Source organism: Limulus polyphemus, unplaced genomic scaffold, assembly GCF_000517525.1.
Source record: "Limulus polyphemus unplaced genomic scaffold, Limulus_polyphemus-2.1.2 Scaffold120, whole genome shotgun sequence".
Classification (NCBI taxonomy): Eukaryota; Metazoa; Arthropoda; class Merostomata; order Xiphosura; family Limulidae; genus Limulus; species Limulus polyphemus.
This window is the reverse complement of record NW_013665730.1, coordinates 479,064-492,317: the sequence shown is the minus strand read 5'-3', so window position 1 is coordinate 492,317 and position 13,254 is coordinate 479,064. Positions and strand designations below refer to the sequence as shown.

The window sequence follows — 13,254 nt, the reverse complement described above, 5'->3', positions numbered from 1 at the left end:
CGCGTAAAATAGCATTACAATTATAGTTTATTTGTTGTACGATATGATATTACTGTACCCCCACTGGGTCAGCGGTAAGTTAACTGACTTACAACGCTAAAATTCCGGGCTGGACTCCCGACGGTAGACAGAGTGTATTCAGTCCATTGTGTAGCTTTGCGCTAAAACAACCAATCAATAAAAAACATAAAATTATATTTTACTGTTACATGTCACACTTGGTCAGATAAGAGGATCTACACCCTAAACACTTCTCTTATAAACGACTTATATCAAGATATTTTCCACTAAGAATTTGTATGTTGTAACTCAACCAACATGATGATCTCTGGTATTGTCGGTAGCGGCATACAACAAATATGATATGGTTGAAATACTGTTATATACTATTTTTACTGGAAACACGTATTGTATCAATAAAGAATGGTGTGATTCATATTACTACCAGTATTGTTGTGATTATGTATTACAAATACGTTACTACTAAAGGTCACACTTCTATAGTTAAAACGTTCTAATCTTAATTGTGGAAGATACTATCTGTTACAGATATTGATACCATTATATTCAAATATGTAAAATTAGTTTGTAGGAAATATTTCTATAACATTTAAATTGTATTTAAAATATTGTCAGTTGGCTGTCTGGGCTTTCCATAACGTACTTTCAAACACGAATCACCAAAATGTCACAGTTTGAACATCATGTTCTTTTATCTTTTATTTGTTTTGCATAAATTGTTTTCCAGTATATTTGTGAAATCTAAACGTATTTAAAGAAAAGGAATATAAAGTGTTTAATTTACAAAACAAAGATAAGTTTTGTTGAATGCGTAGAAAAAAACAACCTTAATATACATACTTTTGTTATCGTCTAAAAGCTATCACTTTTTTATTAAATAGTATTTCATTCTTTTTGTTAACAAAATATTTCTTAAAACAAAAACAAGCAACATATGAATATTCTAGAAACTGTGAACTTAATATAGTTAACCGTGTAATTCAGTCTTACCGTAAACTATTATCATTTTCTATTATGTCTTTATTCAAGTAAAGAGCATTAGCAAGATGTCTTCCTACTAAAAATCCTTTCTCACAAATGTGTATGGCAGGCTGAAATAGTTCGGACCAACGTAATTTTCCATATTTTGTCCAAGCGGCTGCATAACCAGCTAATTCTCCAGGTACACCTATTGATAATCCACCTGAAAACATGGATAAGCCATACACATTTATCTATTTGAAATAGTCTGCTTAGTCAAATTGTTACAGACACCAATATTTATAGTTCTTAATACAATCAACACAAAAACGTAAAATATACGTGTTAAACTACCAGATGATAACTGTTACTTGAACATATAGGAAATACTGATTTCTGAGCTAGGAATTCGACTCACGGAGAATAAGAATGCTAAATTTCTATTTAGGGTATAATGTTAAAGATGCAGGTCTTGAAAGAAGAATTGAAATCGTTACTGGCTCTTATTTACAGGTGTGCAAAATTGGCACATTATGTAATTGATAACTGGTCGCTAAAAATCTGCTTTCACTTGCTTATTGACATTTTGGTTTATTTGTGCAGTGTTATAGTTCGGTTCCTAAATCACAGTCACACTGTTTCATCTCTTAAACTTGCATCTTACTTTTGGTTATATTGTTTTTGGGAAGGGTCCTACTACCATACTTGTATTCTTGGTAACAATGTTAAGGACTGATACCAATTCTTTCCTAAGGCAGGCCAAGACTTGCTCTGTATTATGACATTTTCGGTCTTTTAAAAGCTACACCCAGTTTTTGCGTTCACGCAAACTCATATTGGCAGTAATCATGCAAGGGAGTAAGTTTCTGGAACAAAAATTAGAAAAATAGCGGGCCTTAGTCCGATTAAGTATTTTTCGCTCTCTCTAGCTTTCATATTCGGTTTTCACACTCCATCTTTAAGAAATATGTGTTTGAAAAGTACAAATAAAATCTCGTTCTTCATCAATACACGATATTTCGATTTTAACTCAGATTTATTTTAGGTTGGTGTTCTAAAATTTCTCGAAAATATTGTTAATTGTATTGCTAATTCAAACAAAAAAAAAGAAACACCCTCCTTACAATTTCGGCAACGCTTACAAAGCAAATAAGCATTTCAATTTCATTTCAATTAAAAAAATCAAGACGTCTGTTGCCGAAAATGAAAATCAGTTTATGCGTATTACCTTTTGTCAAGAGCCAGAGGAAAACCATTGTTCTTCTCTAAAGGTATCGAGAAAGACATGTGTTCTTGACATTCTCATGGGTTATCATGTTCACTTTATTGATTCCAATGTACATCTGTTGTGTTATTTCTTTTACTTAGCGATCACTGCAAGTAACAAACAACCGATATGATAAGATCTGATAATGCTCTTCATTAATATTCTGCTGACTTCTGTCACTTCAGAAAAAGTAGTATGGACGAGTATCCTGTCTCAATACTTTTACATTACGTAATGCCGCTGCGTGACTATTAGTTCTCAAACTACCAAATGTTTGTTTGTTTTTAATTTTGTGCAGAGCAACATGAAGGCTATCTTGGCTAGCCATTCCTAATTTAGCAGTGTAAGACAAGAGGAAAGGCAGCTAGTCATCACCACCCACCGCCAACTCTTGGCTACTCTTTTATGAACGAATAGTGGGACTGATCGTCACATTATAACGCCACCACGGTTTAAAGGGGTTGGTGTGACGTGGATTCGAACCACGACCCTCAGATTGCGAGTCAAGCGCCCTAATCACTTGGCCATGCCGGGCCTCTATCAAATGTGGATGTGAGTGTTGGTAAAGCTTGATATGATAGCTTAAAATGGTCTTATGTAAGACAGTGCAACTTACCATGATTAGCTTATTTTGATTGTAATACCACACTATACTACATTTTACAGACCAAAAACAACACAAAACGTCGTAGCTTCATATATCAGAGAAGGATATTAAAACTTACATTATGTTTCGGTTAGAAGGACACATGCATCCTTTTTTAAAGAACTAAACATGTGTTTCATCTCTAATATCTGGTCAACCTCTATTACATAGCTTAGCATTTCTCACAGACAGAAACCCATCTGAGTTACTAGAAACCATGAAATAATCTTCAGTACGTCGGAAAGCTCTAGAGAGAAAACCTTGGGCAGAACTGAGTTCGCAGATCAGAAAGAGTTCAGCCGTCAAATTACATAGCCAAACTCAGATAAATGTAAACATTAATCTTCCCTCTTAACTCTAGATGTAAAAATAAGACACACACCAACCACCAAGGAAAACTACTCTCGCATAAAATGATACTAAATACTCCTATTTAGTCGTCTCGTTATTGTCAGATTGGTAATCATATAGGATCAAAGGTTTACAAAGGTATTGTTGAAAAGGCTGTTAGTTAAGAGCTAACGTCTTTTTTACTTTCTTGTTGATGTCTTCCTGACCCAGTAGCCCCCAGTGGCACAGCGGAAAATCTACGGACTTATACTGCTAGAAACCGGGTTTTGATACCCGTGGTGGGCAGAGCACAGATAGCCCTTTGTGTATCTTCATGCTTAATAACAAACAACAACAACAACCTGACCTAGTCGTAACATAATTAAAATTTAAAGTTCGCTCTAATTCTTTTACAGCAAACGTCAGGGACTATAAACAGTTATTTCTTCTGATTTTTCTTTCATTTCTAACGCATTTAAGCACAACAGTGCAATCAGTGTATTAAATTATTTATTAAAGCAAGTTACCAAAACTTACCAGTTTGTGACAGTTCAGACACTCCCTGAAACATATTTTCGGTAGCAGCTTGTGGCGCCACTTCACGGGCGTTTAAAACATATGCAGCTTTTTCATTTCTGACAGAAATTGAATAAGATCTGTATTTTTTACCAAAAAAAAGAAATACTTCGCTAGAGATTAGACACAGAAATATAAAACTGCATAAGTTAGAGCTAGAATTAGAACACAAATTTTCTTGTTAGCAAAAATAAATCTTGTCTAATCAATAATGTCAGAGCATTTTTAGAAAATAACTTTAGGCTTAATAAGAGTGTATGTCAAGACAATTAAAGTTCGTTTCAGATTAAAGAGCGTTCTTTATTCAAAAACAGTCAGAAAGTGTTGTAGTTGTTGAACTTAATGAGTTATGAGCTAACGTTTCAATATTAGTTCAATTCAATAAGCTTAGGATATTGTGTAAACTTAAGTTATATGCTAAAGTGAGACTAAAAATAAGCACAGTTGAAATATGATTATTTTGAGATAAAGTGATTACGGGAAATCCTGAAGAAGGTGTATCATCCTCAAGTCGTTCTATTTAATTATGTTATCAACCAGTCACAAAAGAAACCAAACGAAGGCCACACAGAAACGTTATCTTCTTAGTGTGTATAAACATGTCAACTTACAACATGTTAAATATAGACATCGAGACCCAAATCATGGTTCGTTTAATCATTTGATTTTTCGTGGTTTATTAAGAAGTTTTAATTAATCTATATTAAGATATACATAAAATATCACATCTAAAGTCTTCACTTAAGGTGATATGTAAAATCTCACTCTCTTAAAGCTTATTATAAAAAGTTGAGTTTTATTATCTTATTTTTTGATGATTCGAAATTATGTAATCCCATTTACAAAATGAATACGGTTAATGTATTTATCATTTCTGTATTCTAGGTCACCTTACTAATAAAAGTACACAATATCGTGCGCATTAGTTAAAAAAGTTGGTGAAAAACTAAGTAAATGTAACAAACTATCAAAAGACTTGAAATTAAAGAAAATAATTTCGACACATTCATGCATTTTTTCAGTCTCAATAAAATATGCCCACAAAAGTTTTATATCCAGAGAAAAAATATCAAATTTATGTATTTACAAAGATGAAAGTTGCCTATTCTTATATATTAGAGTTCAAATCATGCATCATTACACAATACTTTTTTTAAAATGTAACATTCCAAGTAACGCGGTTATACCTTTAAATAGTATAATGTACATATCCTTGTTATGTTCTTATATTTTTTGCCTCGGTAAACAGAAGAATCTGAGCATCATAAATTATAGCAAATATAATCAAAACTGTCTTAATGTGACAAAATAACACTCTTTTATGGTTTGGCCCAAAGTCATTTGAATATACATGTAAGAATACACATAACGCTACAATGAATTCCATAAACATAATAATCCTACACTGATTGAATATCACGCACTAGTAAAAAGTATGATACATTAAGTTAAATTAAGAAAATAGTTAGCTATTCAACTAGTTTTCTTCTAATATGATAAACTTTCTGACATGACCTAAATAATGAGTTTGTTCTTTTTCATCATATTACATACGACCAAAAGTGTTCTTATACGTTTTCCTAGTGTCATAAACTAATAGTAAATCAACATACCTGAGTAATAGATACCTGATTCTGTTTGATTATTACGTAGAAATTCTATAGTGTAACACAGTATTATGTAATTTTAGAGTATTATAAACCATTTGAAACATATATAAAATGCCTGCTTAATAGTCGTCTTGTGCTTCTGCATTAGATTTTTAACTTTGAATTGAGTTTTGCTACGCCTACTTGTGACATTTAAAATGAATGGAACATTTGTATTTTTCTGATAATTCTCTTCTATAGCTAATTCTCTATGACAAAAATGCCCCCCAGTGGCACAGCGGTATGTCTGCTGACTTACTACGCTAGAATCCGGGTGTTGATGCCCGAAGTGGGCAGAGCACAGATAGCCCATTGTGTAGCTTTGTGCTTAATTACAAACAAGCAAACGAACCATAACAAAAGTGAGTTTCTAATTAATACCACTTGAAAGTAATTGACAAAGGAATCCAAATATATATAATAATATGAATAATATATTATATTATTGTTTAGCAATATTAACAATATATATATGAATATTATATATATATATATAATATGTACATTATTTTTCAAATTAAACATAGTTAATTTTAAAACTAAAACACACTATCTGTGGTAAACAAAAATGTAAAAAGAATATGTTAATACTGTTAGAGGGAGCTATTATTACAGGTCAAGAGTGCAGGTTTACCTTGTTAGTGGAAAATTGAACACTTCAAATGTTTTAAACATATTTTTCCCAGAATAACAACAGCTGCGGGGTAATAAATATATTGTTTTACTTCAATAGTTAACGATTATTAAATACAAGCGAAAAGTGCCCGGCTTCTCTCGGATTATTAGATTGATACAGTCTAGAAGACTATGTCAATGTGTATTCTGAACCGACTTTAGCATAAAAGAACAATCCAAAACATTTTAAGGATGTTTATTTCCTAGAAATATAAAAACATTGTTTTTCTATATGATTTTTTGCTAGCTTGCCTCATTAAAAGATGCGCACACGAACGTAGATTAGATAATATTGTACCCAGGTGTACACCTTCAGGTTCCACTTAGTATGTTGTAATGTATGGAACCACTTCTCTTCTATGGACACGTGCATGCGAGCACGCACGTGGATAAGACAAGTGATATAATACCCAGGTGTACACACTCGGGGTCCACTTAATATTTTGTAATGTAAGAGCCACTTAGTTTCGATGTGGTTCTTCGCTAGCTTGCCTAACTATAAAGTTGTGCTCGCGTGCGCACGCACGCATGTGGATAAGATAAGTAATAATACCCAGATGCACGCCCTCAGGGTCTACTTAATATGGGTGCAAAATTTCAGATTCTTTTCTTTTTTACCTATGGTGGGCACACAGACACATGCATGCACACGCACACGAGCGTGTCTGTCTGTCTGTGATTTCTATTTGTAATATAAGGAACCACTTCTTCTCTATGAGATTTTTTCCATCTTGCCTCATTAAAAAGATGCACATGCACATGAATAAGATAAGGAATAATACCTAGGTGCAAATCCTCAGAGTTCATTTAGTATCGGTGTAAAATTTCAGGTTTCTAAATTCTTTTCTCTAGGATCTATTGCAGTCACACATACACACATACGCACTAGCGCACGCGAGCACGCACACATGTGAGTGTCTGTCTGGGATTTCTATCTATAATAATAAAAGGGGTATCTGTGGGACTGTGTGTGTGACTGCCATAACTCGAAGAGGAAAGAATTTAGAAACCTGAAATTTTACATCCATACTAAGTGTACCCAAAGAGTATGCATCTGGATATTATTACTTATCTATGTGCGTGCACTCATGCGCATGCGCATCTTTTTATACGCAAAACCACATAAAAGAGAAATGTGTTCGTTATGGAATATTAGACTGTTTTAACTATTATGGAATGTTATAATGTTTTTCTTTAACTATTATGGGATGTTATACAGTGATTTTTTATAAATATTATGGGATGTTATAGGGTGATTTTTTAAACTATTATGGGACGTTATAGGGTAGTTTTTAAAAATCACTTTATAATAATAAAAGGGTGTGTCTGTGGGTCTCTGTGTGTGCGACTGCCATAACTTCAAGAGGAAAGAACCTAGAAACCTGAAATTTTGCGCCCATACTAAGTGGATCCTGAGGGTGTGCATCGGGGTATTTATAAGCACCAGGAAAAATTTTATTGATAGTGGAACGATGTTCTGTTTTTTCATTGTTTCTAAATCATTGTTTGCTTACCTATTATTATATTAGCATAATGTTCTTCTTTACTCAATCATATGTATGTTTGTTAACATCTTATTGATACATATCATGTTATAAAACAGTTGAAATCAAAAGGTAAATACATTATAAAGAAAAAAATCAGGTAACTGAATAACAGGTTTGACTATCAACTCTTACAATGTATCGCAAATGAGGAGGGAATTCATCAACATTGCATCACGAGTCTTTGATCTTTAGATCTGCAGCCTGGTATACTAATCACTAGACCATGGTCAAATACCGCCAAAATATGTTTATCTTCTTTCAAGGGAGCTCTTCACTACATTGGTATTATCCTGAAGTTACTGACTTGTTTTAATTCATTAACTTTCTATGTAAGGTACATAGATGACCCCAGCAGTAATTTGCAGATAAACTGTAACATTAATGGCATATTTCACACTCTTTATGTGATTCATATGATGTTAGGGACTTTGTAACCAACAAAGTATTGAACTCACAAACAATATGATGTGTAAATAGTTTCGAAATATTGCATAAAAAGCTGATTGGGTACATATGGGTCCAATAATTAATTCTAGGGGTAACTCATTACATTTGAATTTGTTTAAATACGTTAAGATCTAACATGCATAATCTAATGCTTTTCAAACTGAATGAAACTAGACCACCTAATAACTATAGTATTAGATTTCAGCATATTGCTTTTAAGTTATTACCTTCGGTATATCAACATGAGAAACCCGCCTCCAAGTCCCATGCTTTGAGGAATTACAACTCCCATACATAGCAAAGTGGCTATTGCAGCGTCCACTACAGATCCATTTTTCTTGAGAATTGACCTGGACAGAAATAAGTTCATCGTATAAAGAAAATAGTTTGACAACTCTTGAATGAAAAATATACTTGAAGTCAAAATCATTATCGTTGAATAAGATGCTGTATTTTTCTATCTAACGATGATGAGATATTCCCTCTGAAAGACAAAGGTTGTAATGTCTCATATTTAATGAAAAACCACAGTAAACGGGACAAACTGAGAGAACTGGTTCTGTGTTTTTTCTGGATATCAATACATCCAAGAAAGGAAGTTGGTCATCCTTTTCCCATTCAACTTTAAATCTGATAGTTGGGTGAAATTGATTAAGGTTGTTGAAATGTACACTTCTTTTGTTTGGCCACACAGAAAATATAACATCACCATATCTGAACCACGGAATATTTGAACGGTTTATGTTGATGGAAGGAACTAATTCGGTTTCAGAATATTCCATGAAAAGGTTGCACAGTATTGGAGACAGTAGATTTCCCATGGCCATTCCGTATTTTTGTCTAAAATACTCACCAAGACACATTGTTGTTTACACAGATTTCGATAAGAGAGATAAAAGTGTCAATGGTAACAGACAAAGATATGTTCAGTTCAGGTAATTCTCTTTTAAAAAGCTCTATGGTTTTTTCAGCTGGTACGTTGGTATATAAAGCTTCAACGTCAAAACTTGACATTTTTCCTATACTTAGGTCAGTGTTTTTAATTTTGTTCGCAAAATCTAAAAACTGTTTTGGATGTGCGACGATGAGATTTTCCCAATAACTGGGGATAGATGTCCTGCTAACCATTTAGATAATGGGTATGTGACAGAACCTACGTTAGAAATTATAGGTCTCAGGGGACAGTCTTTTTTATGTGTTTTAGGCAAACCGTACATTTAAAGTAAAGAAGGATTAATACGTTTTAACTTCTTTAAAATATCTGGATAATCAGCAAGAATTGTACATAGTTGTCCGTTAAAGTCAGACACCTTATTAGATAGGGGATTGGAGTTTAATTTTTCATAAACATACCCGTACCATAAGAAGTTCTACTAACTTTCTTTTATAAACGATTTTGTCTAAGATAACGATTTGGTTAGTTTTGTCTGACTTTGTGATTACAATATCGTTGTTCAACTTCAACAATAACAACAACGGTTTGCCTAACGAATAACTACATGAAAAGAAGAGTTGTTGCTTGATCAAAAGACTGCCTAATTTCAACACCTCCCAAGGTCACTTTAAACTTAACAACTTCCTGACCTCCTGTGTTCTTAAGGGAATTCCAAGATCAGAGGTCACGTAGGTGTTTATTGACCAGTTTTGTCCTGCCAGAAGACAACGTGAGACTGAAGAGGACGCACGAATGTGTCGAAACTAGTTTCTCTAATAACAGACTTCTGACAGTTTGTTCCATTTACTGTGGTTTTCACTAATTTCTATACACGATATTGTGTTCTGTTATTAAATTCATATATGGTAAGATTGAGAATGAAAATTAGTATTTTCTTTGTTTGACTATTAAATGTATTCCTGTTTGAATAAGATGTTTAGTTCCTACTGGTTAAGAAGTTAAAATTAATCTACTTGGCAAAAAATTATATTTTTTTTCTCTGAATTAAAGGCTATTTTATCCACTTTCTTACTATGAGGCTGTATTATTTCTGACTAAATATGAGGTTGAATTCTTACTTTCTGTACAAGTTGGTCTAATTTGTCAGTGTCTGTCTGTCTGACTATGAAGCTGCAGTTTTACTATGTGAAAAAGATGTAACCTTTCTGTGGTAATACGATACTGTACTCTCTCTGTCTTAATAAAAAGTTATGTTTCCTTTTTCTGAGCAGAAGACTGTATTTTATTAGTGCGTGAGAAGGTTAATGTACACCCTGGCTTTAACAAGATTTTGTTTTCATTTCTAATCGTGATATCATACTCTTTCTCATTGACTAAGAAGCTGTGCTCGACCTGTCTGAATAAGAAGTATTTTTACGTCTGAGTAAAAGGATGAATTCTCAATTTTGAATAATGTGAACATTTTTTCTATATAAATGTGTCTGAATTTTCTCTGTCTAAATGAGAGGTTTAACTTCGTCGAATTATGAGGATAGGCTCTATTTTTATTATTTCTATCTCTATAAAACTGCATAAGAAAGTGTATGCTTTATGTTTGAATAAAGAGTTGTATTTTATGCCTGAAAAAGAAAGTGTATTATTTTTGCTCAAACAAAGGTTTTTTTCTTTATGTATAAATTATATCCTTTATTGTCTGGGTCTGAAAAGTGAGGGTATTATTTTTATGAGTGAGCATGTCCTTTGTAACTGAGCAAGAAGCTATATTTTTCTATGTGAAGCATAAGGTGTGCAGAAGGTCATATTAAAGTTCTCTGAACCGCATATACCTTTATTTCCCTGAGCAAGACATAAACTTTTCTATGAAAAAAAAGCCGTATTCTCTGTAATGAAATTTTGAGTTTATATTTATCATATGAAATATTTTTTTTTATTCCAACAGGATCATCTGTATTTGAGCTCAAAGATGTTTAATTTCATTTGATCAAATAGTGTCTTTTGTGTGCGAGTTGAAACTAATACATGCTGTCTGGTAGAACCTTTTAAATCTTTTCATCTGTAAAGATAACCCTATATAATTTAAAAGCTTCATTTTTAAGAATATGCAAGCAAAGTAATATTTAAATGACTGCTGAAGAGTTTGTCATCGGATATTTTTTCTTTCTGTTGACCGTCTCAAATAATCAAGCATATATTTGTATTATTAATGCTGTTGAACTATTCAGACTTCTAGTTTGATAATCAGAGTGTTATTTCCTGTTGGAATTTTAACCTTTCAAGTCTGTAATATTTAAACCTTGTTTACTTTGTATTTCTTGTAGTTTTTTGTTTATTAAACAATTTTTATGTAGCTATTAATGTAATAGCCCCCCTGTGGCACATTGGTATGTCTGCGGGCTTATACTGCAAGAAACTGGGTTTCGATACCCGTGATAGGCAGAGCACAGATATCCCTTTGTATAACTTTCTGCTCAATAACAAACAACTTTAATCTAATACATTCGTTATTACTGTTTTTGTTACTCTTCTCGAGCAATTAAGTTTTACTGCTAATATTGATTCTACTATGTTTTTCGCAACAGAAACTATATTCTGAGAATTGTTTTGTTGTATAACTCAAGCCAACAAGTTAAATTTACACGACTAGTGTTGTTTCGTACTCCCTTATATATTTACTATCAACGTTTAAAAGTTTACACTGTTCATATTAAATCATTTTATAAATAATATATAACCTATGTTACCAATATATTTTGCTGTACTTCTTATAGCCTGAACCCTGTTTACTGAAGTCTTGTTTCCGCTATATGTATATATATATATATCATATAATCATTTTATTACAAGTCTTTTCCTTGTACAAACAAATCCTCAACGTTTCCTCATTGGACTTGTCTCTTTCTTTCTTCGGTCATATTACTTGAAATTTGTTAATGTTAAACTTCCGAAGCTAACAAGCATCATCAAGGTTTATTTCTGCGGTATTTTTTAATTCTTGAATATTTGGTTTCGATGTCGTTTTCTTGAAGTTTACAAGTGTTTAGTACTGGAATCTTGTTTCTTTGCTACCTAATCAGTCCTTATTTTATTTTTTTTTCATTTAGGTATTGTTTTGTCGCTTATAAAGCACAGATTGATTGTCACTAACAAGTATAACGGACTTACTCTATAAGTATCTTACTTAGCTGATAATTGTAGTCTTCATTATGTTTATCCAATATGTGATAAACTGATAACATACAACTACTCTGGTTTTGAACAAATGTAAGAAAAAGTTAACAAAGCGTAGATATGAAATTTTAAGAACAATACAAGATGCAATACTATTACAAATAAAAGAATAACAAAAATCTGAGGTCTGAAGAGCTACAGGTTCCTACTTACTTTCCAACTGGTGCACACTGGGCTGCATCTGTTGATATAGCGGCTTGGCTGTAGCCTTCAACTGCTGGTTTCTTGATATACTGCCGTCTGAGGACTAATCCAACTACTAGAGCTATTAAGGCTGATGCTACCAGGAGTGATGCAATCACAACCAGTCGAAACTTAACTGATCTGATTTTTCTGAAGAATAAATTCAAACATTAAACATAAAATAAAGTTGGCTAGGTATAAGATGTGTAGAGAAACATAAGATTTTTAGCACAAGAACGGAGAGATAAAGTGATCAATAGGTTTATGGTTTATTTATATGGATAAATAATAATAAATAAAGAAAAGAGGTGCAGGACGTCAATTAGTTAAGTTAGAAACTTACACTAGCACAACCTAATGTACAAATGTATGCATAAGTATATAGCTTAATGAACAACCCACTAAAAATAAAGAAAAAATTAAAAAAACAATTAATAATCCATTGTGGCTTTATGCTAAACAATAAACTAGTAAATATACAAGTACCAATTGTTAGTCACTACACCTATGTTACACAGTTATCAGACCAACGGTAAATATTATTGCGGTAATAACTTATCTATATACATTATTATGCCTAGCTTAAAACCATATATGCTTTTATCTTTTCCGTACTCAAGTATGCGTTTATAACATTACATAGTTTTCGAAGGTTTATTATCTTGTGTAGGTTGACAAGCAAACACATATCCAACTTATAAAAGTGTTTAGAGCTATTGGGTACTAAGATTATATATACTTCTATATATTACTAACTGTGGTGCCTGTCCGAGTGTTCGTCTGTCTCCCATTTGAAAAGCTGCGCACGCAGGCAAAGTTCAATATTCACT

The 13,254-nt window shown here is 32.6% G+C and overlaps 1 protein-coding gene across 1 annotated transcript in view; it reads right to left on the bottom strand.

Annotated features, from left to right (window-relative positions):
* The window catches only part of LOC106472368 (gamma-glutamyltranspeptidase 1-like), a 26,833-nt gene that overhangs the window by 9,020 nt on the left and 4,559 nt on the right, over positions 1 to 13,254 (bottom strand). The window contains exons 2-5 of the mRNA XM_013933010.2: positions 12,395 to 12,574; positions 8,346 to 8,468; positions 3,762 to 3,859; positions 1,012 to 1,204 (exon numbers count right to left, since the gene is read on the bottom strand). Of these exons, the coding sequence (XP_013788464.2) occupies positions 1,012 to 1,204; positions 3,762 to 3,859; positions 8,346 to 8,468; positions 12,395 to 12,574 (594 nt within the window). The remainder of the gene's footprint in view (positions 1 to 1,011; positions 1,205 to 3,761; positions 3,860 to 8,345; positions 8,469 to 12,394; positions 12,575 to 13,254) is intronic.